Source organism: Triticum dicoccoides, chromosome 2A (assembly GCF_002162155.2).
Source record: "Triticum dicoccoides isolate Atlit2015 ecotype Zavitan chromosome 2A, WEW_v2.0, whole genome shotgun sequence".
Taxonomy (NCBI): Eukaryota; Viridiplantae; Streptophyta; class Magnoliopsida; order Poales; family Poaceae; genus Triticum; species Triticum dicoccoides.
In genome coordinates, this window is record NC_041382.1 from 784,488,888 (window position 1) to 784,502,228 (window position 13,341).

At 44.1% G+C, this 13,341-nt stretch overlaps 1 protein-coding gene across 1 annotated transcript; it reads left to right on the top strand.

The window, feature by feature from the left end:
* The first annotated feature begins 1,362 nt into the window (after positions 1–1,362).
* Positions 1,363–3,321, top strand: LOC119357303. The gene is made up of 4 exons (XM_037624302.1): positions 1,363–1,715; positions 1,986–2,172; positions 2,339–2,539; positions 2,848–3,321. Exons 1-4 carry the CDS (start codon positions 1,435–1,437, stop codon positions 3,085–3,087), a joined length of 909 nt encoding a protein of 302 aa, XP_037480199.1. The 5' UTR covers positions 1,363–1,434; the 3' UTR covers positions 3,088–3,321.
* Positions 3,322–13,341: the final 10,020 nt, after the last annotated feature.

Sequence of the window (13,341 nt, forward strand, 5' to 3'; positions counted from 1 at the left end):
ACGTAGGTATGTCTTGCACTTTCTTTTTAATGCAACACAGAATGTGATATATGATACTATATTTCTTTTCGTTATATTGTTTGTGGTTACTATACTTTGTATTGCAATTAGACTTTAATCTTCATAAATTAGTATCAAGTTCGCATAAAGAGTGAATGAGCGAACCCAATGACTATATTTTCTGGCTCCGCCCCTGCTACCATATGGATGTCGCCGCTGTCACACCATCTCCACTTAAACAAACTAGCAAGCAAATCCATCACCCATCACGGAGTAGAACGTTGTGTCGAGGAATGATCTGAAGCTTTATTTACAACTTATAACTGATGACACGAATTAGCAGCAAAAGATGGTATAATAATGCATGTGTCAGTATGATATAAGGTCCATATCAATTGTGTACTCTGTCATTTTATACTCAAAAAGTAGCTAATGAGCGTTAGGTAAGCGAAGAATATTTTATCCGCTCCATCTCGAAGTAGTTAATGTGCGTTAGGTAAGCAAAAGATATTTTTTTATACGCTCCACCTCAAAGTAGTTAATTTGGGTTAAGTAAGCGAAGATTTTTATCTGCTCCACACTCAGAAGGAGTCAGACCGGTCATTTTCTTTCCTGTCTCACAAAGCAACTAAGGCAAAGCTTTTCCTCCACTCGATCTCCTCAGGCGAAATTCTGGATTCATTTTCCTTCTGTGTGCCACTCCGGCAATCAGTGGTGGGAAGTGGAATATTGCCTGCTCCGTCTAGTAGATAGGTTAGGATTAATCCTCGCAGGGGTAACGCTCGGACGGATTGCGATGCTTCTTCTTTGAGTCGGCTTTGATAGATGGAGCTCCATCGTAGATTTCTGTTAACTCCTCAAGGCCGCGAGGTTAGGGTTCCTCATGGTGCGTACGCGATGACAATATATATTTGGTGCCAGATTCTTCGGATCGATTGAAGGCTTCAACAACAACGACTGCGGCTACGGGGCATTGGTTCTTAGGGGCACGTCCACAAAGACTTCCCGGCTGTCATCAGCAGGTCAGACCGGCTCTGGTATGGGAGATGTGTCAGTGACTTGTTCTAGCAGCATCAAGGGTCATTCAATGGTCCAAGGTCCTCGATGTAAATTTTTATTATGTTTTGGGTACTTTGTACTTTTGATCAACCTTTAGAGCTGAGTCATTTTCAGAAAAATTTTGAAGGAAACAAGCAAAGCAACGAAGGGAGACATGAGGCAAGATAAGGGTGTGGTGGCCCCACAGCTAGCCTTTCTCTTCTCTCCACAGCTATAGGTTAGCACGTGAACCAAAGAGGAGAGATCTTTCTATAAATATACCCCTACATCGTCCAGCCACAAGACATACAAACTAAGACAAGCTTGGTGCCTTGCTCTAGCTAGCCGTCCTACTATATCAACTTTAAGCATTAGTGTTCTCCCCACCACTCACCCATGGCCAGTTTCCAGATTACACCATTCGCTGGACTCTTGGAGAACACCGAGTTTAACTTCCATAGCTTGTACTTGCACAACATTTCTTCTGGACCAAACCCAACCAGAGGAGCCATAATAAACGACAATGCTGTCAATGGGTGGGGCCAGACATTCGTTGTCGACTGGACAATATATGATGGCACTGGCCATGGCGCGAAGCTAGTTGGTCGTGCCCAAGGCCAGCAAATCTATGCTAGTAAATGGAGTCATTCCGTCACCCTTGAGTTCATGGATGGAAGGTATGTGTACATGTTGTTTTTATTTTCCATGTGTATTTAGGTATATTGCTTGATTTCATAGTTTTACAACGTAGGCTAAAGTTCACAGAGAGTACACTTGCCCCTTTTTTCCGTTGTAATTCTGAGCATCCGATGCTAGCTCTCGCTTTTCAGAAAGAAAGAAGAGCTTACATAAGGTTTTGTAGGTGAACGGCAACATCTCTGTGCATTCGGGCACGGGCGAACTAAGCTTTAGCTTCTTGTTAGGATACTAAAAGTCCCATTGCACAGGTTTAAGGGCTCCACGCTCCAGTTAATGGGACTCTCAGCGACGTTTGAGCAACCAAGTGAGTGGTCTATCACTGGCGGGACAGGTGATCTTGCGATGGCGCGTGGTGTAGTCAAGGTAAAATTCCATGAAGTAGTAGAGGATGGAGACACATGGGAGCTTAGCTTCCATGGATTTTGCAGCATGCAGGTGAGGAGAGTATTTATTTATTAGTTGAAGCTTTTTTTTGATGCTTTAATTATGTCCAAGTTCATCAACCAATTCAATTTTCGGTACCGATGCTTGTTGCCCAGCCGTTAAGAATATAGTTAAGCTATCTGATGCGGATCATATTTATTGCTTGTCCATGATATAGAGCTTGCCCACTCTCACAAAGGCTGGCCCATGGGGTGGACATGGTGGTTCAGGTACGGACTCAGAACAGCCATGGCGCATAGAAAGTATGGCGATCGTCCATGAGGGGACAATTGCTAAGTTTTCATGCACTTATGTTGACCTGTCTGGCAAGAGGCGCACAACGGGTTCTTGGGGTGGTGGTAACGGTATCCCCACAAAGGTTTGTTTTTCATGCATGTTTTGGTTCTGGGATTGCTAATTTTTCATTACTTCAATAGAATGAGAACAGAGGGGAGACTCCCCCTGTCTTATTCTTATAGGAGATGAGAATACTTGAACCCGGGCCGGCGACAGCAACCTTTGTGCTGTCTACCACTCCACCCAGAAGAGCTTCTCATTACTTCGATGGATATAATTCATATAATCAATGTACTTAGCTAGCTGGGTTTGGCCGGTATTGTTTGTAGATTTTCCAAAATTGCAAGGTCAGTTGTTAATCAATGATTTCCTTTCGTTGACGTGTTGCAGGTCCAGCTGGGGCCTCGGGAGATTTTGAAAGCAGTGTCTGGAACACATGTCAGCCTTAACAATGGGCAGACTGTTATTGAGTCACTGAAGTTTGTCACGAACGAAGGAACATACGGACCATTTGGACGTACAACTGGTACGCCTTTCAATGCTGATGTGTCAGAAGACCAAAGCATCGCTGGCTTCTTTGGCCGTGCCGATGATACACAACTCATCGCATTTGGTATTTACACAGTTTGAATTATGTTAGTGCCTGCCCACGGTGATGCGCGCAGTTTCAGTTTTAGTTCAACCCAACGCTGTTTTCTTTGTTTAACTCGATATGATCGATGGAGTGTCCATCGGGACCTCCATATTGCAGTTTTTAACTCGCCCCCGGTATCTCGGTGCGTGCTTTGTCGTCACTCATTATGTTGATTAAATCTATTATGTTTGATGGTGAGAAATAAAATTCCCCCGTTCAGTGACGTGCAGTCTTCGTCGATGTTTCATTGAATTTATCTGTTTTCTTCCACTCATGAGTTGGTGATGGCGCCCGTAGACCCCATGCATGAATCATGTGCGTGCCCCACTAAGTCAAGTCTACGATGTCATCAGACTTTTCTGGACAGCAGCTTGAGGCTGAATAAACCAGGAAAATGTGTAGAGAATTGGCGACAACAAAGGATGCACCAGCAACGTGCTTTTGGAAGTTCTATGAAAGCTAATTTCACAGCAAGGGCATCGAGAGTTGATGTCCTGGACAAAGTTTATCTTCTGTTAATTCAGTCAACACTGATTTGATGCATAGCAATTTGAGCAAGTTGTATAAATTGCCTGCAATACTAGTAAAAGCGGGCATGCTACTGGAAATTCTAGCACAGCTAAAGTTAAAGAAAGGATAGCAATTAGACGACTTTGATGTCCTGAACAAAGTTTTCAAGATGTCCTTTAATCATTCTAGAAATTAGACAAGCTTTGAAAGACTTTGCTATACTGGAAATTCTAGCAAAGCAAAAGCTAAAGTGAAAGATATGATAGGGATAGCGATTAGACAGACTTTGCTATCCTCGATAAAGTTTTCAAGATGTCTGTTGATTATTCTTGTGACTAGACAGGCTTTACAAGACTTTGCTATACTGGAAATTCCAGTGGAGCTAAAGCTAAAGTGAAAGAAAGGATATCAAGAGGAAGAGACTGCATTGCGCTTATTCTGAGACTGCCCTTTCACCCTCAGATGCTGGGACATGCTTACACCACACAAAAAGAGAGACACATGTGTAATACATGAAGTAATGCTAGCTCTAGCTGAATTACGAAAATAAGTGGGTATGAACCTAATCATTATGTCTTTCTGGCGATTGGATGCAAAGAAATGATAAGATCTTCAGGCACATTAATCCAAGTTTTATATCCTGGGAAGTTCTACTCAAGAGAGATCTTGTTATACTACAACACAGAGTCAAGCTCAAATTCAAGCAAGCTTTTCAAGACTGGAGAAAAGCTCACTTTTACTTTCCTGATTGGTTACCATGATGTTTCCTAAGAAAGGCATTGGATAGTTTGGTGGGCTTTTTCTTTTTCTTTTACCTTCATATATATATATATACACTTTGATTTATTGAAAATATACCGTAGACCGATTGTTCTACGATCTCTTGCCTCAAAAATTGTAGCTAAGCTAAAGTAACTGCATGTAGAGCAAAAGACGAGTCAAGATGTAGCCACCACTGGAGGTAGTTGTACGATGTATGTTGACCATGACACTATTTTACTTACCAACTGTTTGACTCAATTATTCAAGCAGTTATTGTTTAGTACTTCCTATAAAGTTGTACTAAATCAGTGACATTTATTTTGAAACGGCGAGAGTACTGATCATTCAACCATGTCGCAGAATTCTTATATGTGCACATGGATGGGCCCTCTAACTGATATATCCTCTAAAGTCCGATGGCCCTCGGAGTGAAGCATTGATGCATAGAGCAAGTTGTACCAACTGCCTGCAGGAATAACAAAAAAGGAGTTAAGACGTAACAACTGCTGGAAGTTTTTTTTGAGCATCAGTACAGACACAAGCGCTCATATACACGCGCATATACTCACCCCTATGAACGCACACACGCACACCCTACCCCTATAAGCACCTCCGAGAGACTGAGCCGGCATATCATCTTGAGATTTACGAAGTCACCGTAGGCACTTCGTCGTCGACGGGCACGTCTCCTCCCACTGAAAGTGCATCGCCGGAAATCTTGAAATAAATCCAGAAATAATGCGAGCATCAGGATTTGAACCCTGGTGGGTTGGGGATACCACTGTCCACCTAACCAACTCAACCACAGGTTGATTCGCACAACTGCTGGAAGTTGTTGTACCTGTGGATATGTTGATCGACCATGACGTAACACCTACCACGATTTTGTGACTTAATTATTCTTTTCTTTTTTGATTGAGAATAAAATACTCGATTCTTCAAGCAGGTTGCAGCCTGATAGGCGTCCATCGGAAGTCGTAAATGGCCTGGGAATTGGGCAAGGCCCAAAAAGGCACGCCCATTGTAAAACAATTATTTTTCTTCTAGAAGTGCTGCAGTGACCATAGTTTTTACACATCATTATATCTGCAAAAACCAGTGATAAGTAAGGTGCCACAAAATGAAAATATGTATCTTAGCATGTGTGCCTAAATATTAGATCAAGAGGCACTCTTATTGCACTTGTCTCCAGCATCCTGGACATTTTAGCTGCAATGGAGCCTTTGTAAGGGCTCCTTTGGTTCAAAGGAATTCCATAGGATTTTAAAGGGTTAGAATCCTTCGGATCTTTTTCTACATTGGTTGGATTGAGTCATATAGGATCTTTTTCCTATGAAATCATGTGTACTAGATTTTACCGGAAATCTAGCATCCACTCTAACCTTTTTTTTTCACTTGCTTTGTTTTTTCTGTGACATCAAACACTATGTGTTAATCCTAAGGGATTCAAGTGGGCATGCCACTTCAATCCTTTGTTTTTTTTTCTATTCCTGCATTTTGAGAATCATACGAATCAAAGAGGGCCTAAATTGTTGTTACTCAGTTATTCATGCATGATTGATTCATGTAACAATGAACCTCCGTGAGCTTACCCATGCGTGCGGTGGTCCAAATTCCAAACCACTTTATTATTCTTGCTAGTTGGCAGCATACGACAGCAATAGGTATGGTGACCCTTCTTAAAACTAGAAGCACACGTGGAAACAGTAAACATATAAGCAGACATCAGTGGCGGATACAGTGGGGGTTCCGTGGGTGCCTTGGCACCCCCTCAAAAAATGTAAAATCTTTTTTTATCTAGTACTCTTAGTTTAATTCTATGTGTATTATAAGGGTAGAATGATAAACTGGCATTTTTGTATGGATATACCAGACATTTTTGTTGTGAGTGAGAAGATTGGCACCTCTTGTGGTTAAGTCGTTAAGATCTAGTTATTATACTTTAAGAGGAGACTTACAGAATACAGACCGTATAGTATCCATTGATGGTACCTTGTTACGGTATGTATTTTCTGTAAATTTGAATTTTGCCGATGTACTAATGATCTATACCAAGGTTTTGGTTACCAAATGGGGCATTTTTACCGAGGGGGACCGGTAAATGTGATTACCACGGTTACCACGAAATTTCGAGAGAAATTTGAACGAATTTCGAATGAAATTTATAATTGAATTTTGAATTCAAATTCTTTCAAATAGATATAGATAGCACTTGAACTTATATTTATCATAAAAGAGCTACAAGCTCAGTGGAACGTTGTTTACGCGCATGCTGTGAGGTGCTGCCACACTTTACTATACTTTGAGCGTTTGAATTAAAAAAATTCAAACAATCGAATTTTTTTGCTGGAAATGCCCATTTACCGAGGGGGACTGAAATATGCGGTAACCATGGTAAATCTCGAAATTTCGAGCGGTAACCAAAACCCTGATCTATACTACTCCCTTGTATCAAAATATAAGAGGTTTTTAGATACGGAGGGAGTATATTGTAGTAAATTTTGAATTTTGAATTCATGGGCGGTGTACTGATGCAACTTTGAGTTTTGGCTTCCACGAAACATCGAGCATGAAAATAAATAATTGGCCAGCATTTGATGATAAGAAAATGGAGTACAATGTTGATGATAAAAAAAAGAAGGCACAGTGTCTCTGTGAGTCGGGACATGGTGTCACTGCCACACCATTGATTCCGTCGAGCTGGAGCTGGATGGCTCGCCGCGTCTGAGCAGACCGCCGCCGCTGCTGGCCTCCCCGGCCGAAGGTTCCTCGTTCCTGCTCCCCTGCCCCCTCCTCTCCCGTCCTCCCCACGGATCTGCACGGTGCATGGGACTCGCAGTTGTTATGCGCCACCAGGATGGCTCGCTGCATCTGACCAGACCTCCGGCTATCCGGGGCCGCTGGCAGCCGTTGCTGGGCAGCAGCGTCCTCCTTCCTACTCCCTACTGCCCCTCGGCATGGCCGCTTCCCCTGCCTCCCTACTCCCTCCTTCCTCGGCATGACAGCAGCGTCCGTCATGGCTTCACTCTCCGCCGCTTACGCTCAACACTGATAAGCTGCCGTCGGCTGTCCTCCGCAGGGCCGTTCTCCCTCGTGCCGCCAAATGCTACTCCGCTCGCCCCGCCCCGCCTCCGATCTGCGTCTCTGCTGCGGAGGTGCACGCCACCTGTTCGACCGCTGGTCCGTGCTTCTTGTTGGAATTTTGCTAGTAGGTCTTTGGCCCAAATCCCAACTAAAATTCCGAAATTCTTTTGGCTCATTCATGCATACATGTGAGTGAAATGAATGAGGCTAAAGTTTAGTCCCACCTTATAAGTTGAGAGAGAGCTGCACCTCTTTATAAGGTGAGCTCTTCTACCACTTGTATGAGCATGAGAAGAGGAGACCTACACGCGCGCTCCTCCTCCTCGCTCGCCTCGCCACGCCTCGTCACGACGTGGGTTGCGGGATTGAGCCGAGCCGAAGACAAAGCTATGCACGTTGTTTACTCCCACGACCTACCCGGCCCGCACTATATAGTCAGGCAGACGTCTATCCTAGCCGCGGCCGCTTCGTATGGTTTCTCACCACCATTCCAGATCATTGCGCCGCCAAGCAAGTCTTCTCCATCCCTCCTTTCGGCGTGCACCGGGAGAAGGGACAGCAGGCCTCCGGAACCCCGCCTCTCGTGATCCTGTACGGGAGAGGGGCGATCAGGTTTTTGGGGAGCGCACTCACGCGACTGCTGGCAGCGACGACTTCTTTCCCAACCTCGGCAACCTCATCCTCGACGACATGGGCGACGACGTCAACGCTGGCGGTGCTGCACCCGCTGCACCGTATGTTATTCTATCCTTCTTGTTCGAGATCGTGGTAGAACCTAGATGTGATATGTTCATCTACTATGCTAGTTCGCATGATTAGTTTAATCTCTGCTATTGCTGTCATGATCTATTTCCTATTTATTCGGATTAAATCTCATAGTAATTTGCTCATATTTCCAACAATCCAAAAACTTGATTATAGGCAATTTACTCTGAGTGATTTTGCTGCGCATCTGAAGCCGCCTGCCTTTAAGGGGGCGTAATATAAGAGGTGGCGCACGAGAGCAGTCTACTGGTTTTAGACCATGGGCTGCTATGACGCCACCAAGGGCAAGCCTGAGGGCGATCTTAATCCAGCACAGCTGGAAGCTTTTGCGAAGATCAATACCCTCTTTAAAGGCGCTCTTCTGAGTGTTCTTGATGACTCCATTGTGGATTTGTATATGTCGTTTGACAACGGCAAGGACATGTGGGCTGCGCTCGAGGCCAAGTATGGTGACTCGGACGCCGGCAGCGAGTTGTACGTCATGGAGCAATTCTATGACTACAAGATGACTGATGAGCGCCCTGTTGTACAGCAGGCTCATGAGATACAGTCGCTCGCAAAAGAACTTGAGTACTTCAAGTGTGTAATGCCAGACAAATTTGTTGCCGGAGGCATCATTGCCAAGCTTCCACCTTCGTGGAACAATTTTGCTACTTCCCTGAAACACAAGAGACAGGAGTTTTTCGTTGCGGATCTCATTGGTACTCTTGATGTTAAAGAGAAGGCGAGAGCAAAGGACACACGTGCTCGAGTTGTCGAGGGAGGTTCTAGTGCCCACATGGTACATAAGAAGAACTTCCAGCCCAACAAGTTCAAAAATAACAAGTACAAAACTCAGGGCAAAGGCAAGTTTGGTACAAAGAACAAGCCATCACATTCTACCAACTTCAAAAAGAATTCTCATAAGAAGGGGAAGGGACTTTGCCATGTCTGCGGTGATCCTAATCAGTGGGCTCCGAAGTGACCTAACCGCTTTGAGGAGCGTGAACATGAGAAGAGCGGCAAGTCCGCTAATGTTGTCATCGGTGATACTGATATGAAGGAATCAGGGTACGGTATTTTTCCTATCATCCTTTCAGTATTCCAATCTCCTGATTGGTTAATTGATACCGGTGCCAATGTACATGTTTGTGCTGATGCCTTCATGTTTTCTTCTTACCAGGCAACAGGGACTTCACCCTTGCTGATGGGGAACGGGTCACATGCCATCGTTCGAGGTGTTGGTACGATCGATCTGAAGTTTACTTTGGGGAAGACCGTGCGTCTGAAGAACGTTCATCATGTGTCGTCCATCAATAAAATCTTGTTAGCGGTTCCCGTTTATGTCGAGATGGTTTTAAGTTGGTTTTCGAATCCAATAAAGTTGTAATTTCTAAGTATGGACAATTTGTTGAAAAAGGCTATGAGAGCGGAGGCTTGTTCCGCCTGTCTTTGTCAGATATTTGCACTAAAGTTATTAATAATGTTTGCCACAACAATGAGTCTGATATTTGGCATTCACGACTTTGTCACATTAACTTTGGTTGCATGACGCGGCTAGCCAATATGAATTTAATTCCGAAAATCTCTACTGTCAAAGGCTCTAAGTGCCAAGTATGTGTGCAAGCTAAGCAACCTCGTAAGTCCCATAAGACTGCAGAGGCAAGAGACTTGGCGCCACTAGAGCTTATACATTCTGATCTTTGTGAGATGAATGGCGTGTTGACAAAAGGTGGAAAGAGATACTTTATGACGTTGATTGATGACTCCACTAGATATTGTTATGTGTATCTTCTGAAATCAAAAGATGAGGCTTTGACTTTCTTCAAAAACTATAAAGCTGAGGCAGAGAACCAACTTGATCGGAAAATTAAACGGCTTAGGTCTGATCGTGATGGAGGGTATTTTTCCAATGAATTTGATCTGTTTTGTGCAGAACATGGTATAACCCATGAGAGGACGCCTCCCTACTCACCCCAGTCAAATGGGGTAGCCGAAAGAAAAAACTGAACTCTAACTGATATGGTTAACACCATGTTAGACACTTCGGGTCTATCCAAGGAATGGTGGGGGGAGGCGCTAATGACTGCGTGTCATGTCCTAAACCGAGTTCCTACAAAGCATAAGACCATGACTCCATTTGATGAATGGGAAAGGAAAATGTTGAAACTCTCTTACCTACGTACTTGGGGTTGTTTGACGAAAGTCAATATACCAATTCCCAAGAAGCGCAAGCTTGGACCAAAAACTTGGGGTTGTTTGGCGAAAGTTAATACTTGGGGTTCTTCTGGGCTATGCTTTTCATAGCATCGGCTATAGATTTTTGATAATAAAATCTGAGGTATCCGACATGCATGTTGGTACGATTATGGAGTCGAATGATGCAACTTTTTTTGAGGACATATTTTCTATGAAGGATATGTCGAGTTCATCAAATCAGGAGATACCTACTCCATCTAGTGAGGAATTCACTGTAATTCCTGAACCCACCATTGCGATGGAACACGTTGAGAATCCGGTTGAGGGTGACAATGGAACTCCTGTGAGGAGTAAGAGACAGAGGACTGCAAAGTCCTTTGGTGATGGTTTCATTGTATACCTCGTGGATGACACACCCAGGACTATTTCAGAAGCCTATGCATCTCCTGATGCTGACTACTGGAAGGAAGCTGTACGTAGCGAGATGGATTCCATCTTAGCTAACGGTACCTGGGAGATCACTGACTGTCCTTATGGGTGCAAACCTATAGGATGTAAGTGGGTGTTCAAGAAGAAGCTTAGACCTGATGGTACGATTTAAAAGTACAAGGCACGGCTTGTGGCTAAGGGTTATACCCAGAAAGAAGGTGAAGACTTCTTTGATACTTACTCACCCGTGGCTAGACTGACTACAATTCGGTTGCTACTATCACTGGCTGCCTCTCATGGTCTTCTCGTTCATCAAATGGACGTCAAGACGCCTTTCCTCAATGGAGAGTTGAAGGAGGAAATTTACATGGACCAGCCAGATATTTTTGTAGTACCTAGTCAGGAAGGAAAGGTGTGCAAGTTATTAAAGTCTTTATATGGCCTTAAACAAGCTCCTAAGGAGTGGCATGAGAAGTTCGAAAGAACATTAACTGCTGCCGGCTTTGTAGTAAACGATGGTGACAAGTGTGTGTACTATCGCTATGGTGGGGGCGAAGGAGTTATTCTTTGTCTATATGTCGACGACATATTGATCTTTGGAACCAAATTTGATTTAATCAAGGAGGTTAAGGATTTCTTATCTCGCTGTTTTGAGATGAAGGGTCTAGGAGTAGCCGATGTTATCTTAAGCATCAAGCTGTTGAGAGATGAGAATGGTGGGATCACACTGCTTCATTTTCACTATGTGGAAAAGGTCTTGAGTCGTTTTGGGTATAGCGACTGCACACCTTCTCCAACTCCATATGATGCTAGTGTGTTGCTTCGAAAGAATCAACGGATTGCTAGAGATCAACTGAGGTATTCTCAGATTATTGGCTCGCTTATGTATTTGGCGAGTGCCATGAGGCCTGACATCTCGTTTGCTGTTAGCAAGCTGAGTCGGTTTGTGTCAAAACCGGGAGATGATCATTGGCATGCGCTTAAGAGAGTATTGCGCTATTTGAAAGGCACCGTGACCTATGGGATTCACTACACCGGGTATCCAAGGGTACTGGAGGGTTATAGTGACTCAAACTGGATATCTGATGCTGATGAGATTAATGCACAAGTGGTTATGTTTTTACACTTGGTGGTGGCGCTATTTCCTGAAAGTTTTGCAAGCAGACCATCTTAACAAGGTCAACTATGGAAGCAGAACTCACAGCATTAGACACTGCCACTGTCGAAGCAGAGTGGCTTCGTGAGCTCTTGATGGACTTACCTATGGTTGAAAAACCAATACCCCCACTACAGGAATCCAGTACTTTACCGTCTGCCATGGCGGACGGCAAAGGCAGGGACGGCTGACGGCGAAGCACTTTGCCGTCCGCGGTGGACGGCAAACAGTGACGGGAAAGATAGGGTTGGCAAACAGGTCCTTTGCCGTCTGCTTTTTATGGCGGACGGCAAAGAGCCCTTTGCCTACAGCGGCTGACGGCAAAGAGGGGGGACGACAAAATGTTGCACGTCCGCCAGCGTTACTCCGTTAGGAGGCTAACGGTGGCCTTTGCCGTCCGCCAGCGGATGGCAAATTTGAGCGCCTCTTTGCCGTCCGCCAGACGATGTCAGCTATACGTCAGCGTCCGCTCTTTTTTGTCGTCCGCCCGGCGCACGGCAAAGGCAAAGTCTTTGCCATCAGCTTGGCTTTGTCGTCCGCCACGGTAGGCAAATTGGCCAAATGGTCCATCCCCAGGAAGCACAGGTGGGCGCCACGTGCCCCCTTTGCCGTCTGCCACCAACAGCAAAGGGGTCTTTGCCGTCTGCCGCGGACGGCAAAGAGCCTGCACTGCCTCTTTTTTGTTCTGTTTTTCTTATATCCAACAATTATCACAACAAATATTTCACAGCACACACACACACACATATATATATATATATATATATATATCCATCACATAAATATCCAGCACATATATATACAATATAATAAATATCCAGCACATATATATCCATCCATACATACATAGTAGGTTGCACATAGTTCCATCGATCCATACATATTACAATATGCAAAGTTTCATCATAGCAAGCGAGCAGAATACAAGAAGTGCATCAAAGGAAAAAAACAGGAAAAAGCAAGCAATCCATCATAGGAAGCTGGCTTCCGTGAAGTGAATGAAACCTGCAAAATGACAAATAAGATAGTTAGAAAAAGAAGACTAGAAGAATAATTAGACTAGAAGAAAAAGAATAGAAGAAGAAGACTAGAAGAAGAAGTATATGCCATATATTAGCTAACTTAGGTGAAATGTATCGTTTATGAGCTAACCTAGGTGAAATGGGTAGTTTATGAGCTATCCTAGGTGAAATGGATCATTTTGGAGTTAAGTTAGGTGAAATGGGTCGTTTATGAGCAAACCTAGGTGAAATGGGTCGTTTATGAGCAAACCTAGGTGAAATGAGTCGTTTATGAGCAAACCTAGGTGAAATGGGTCGTTTATGAGCTAAGTTAGGTGAAATGAGTCGTTTATGAGCAAACCTAG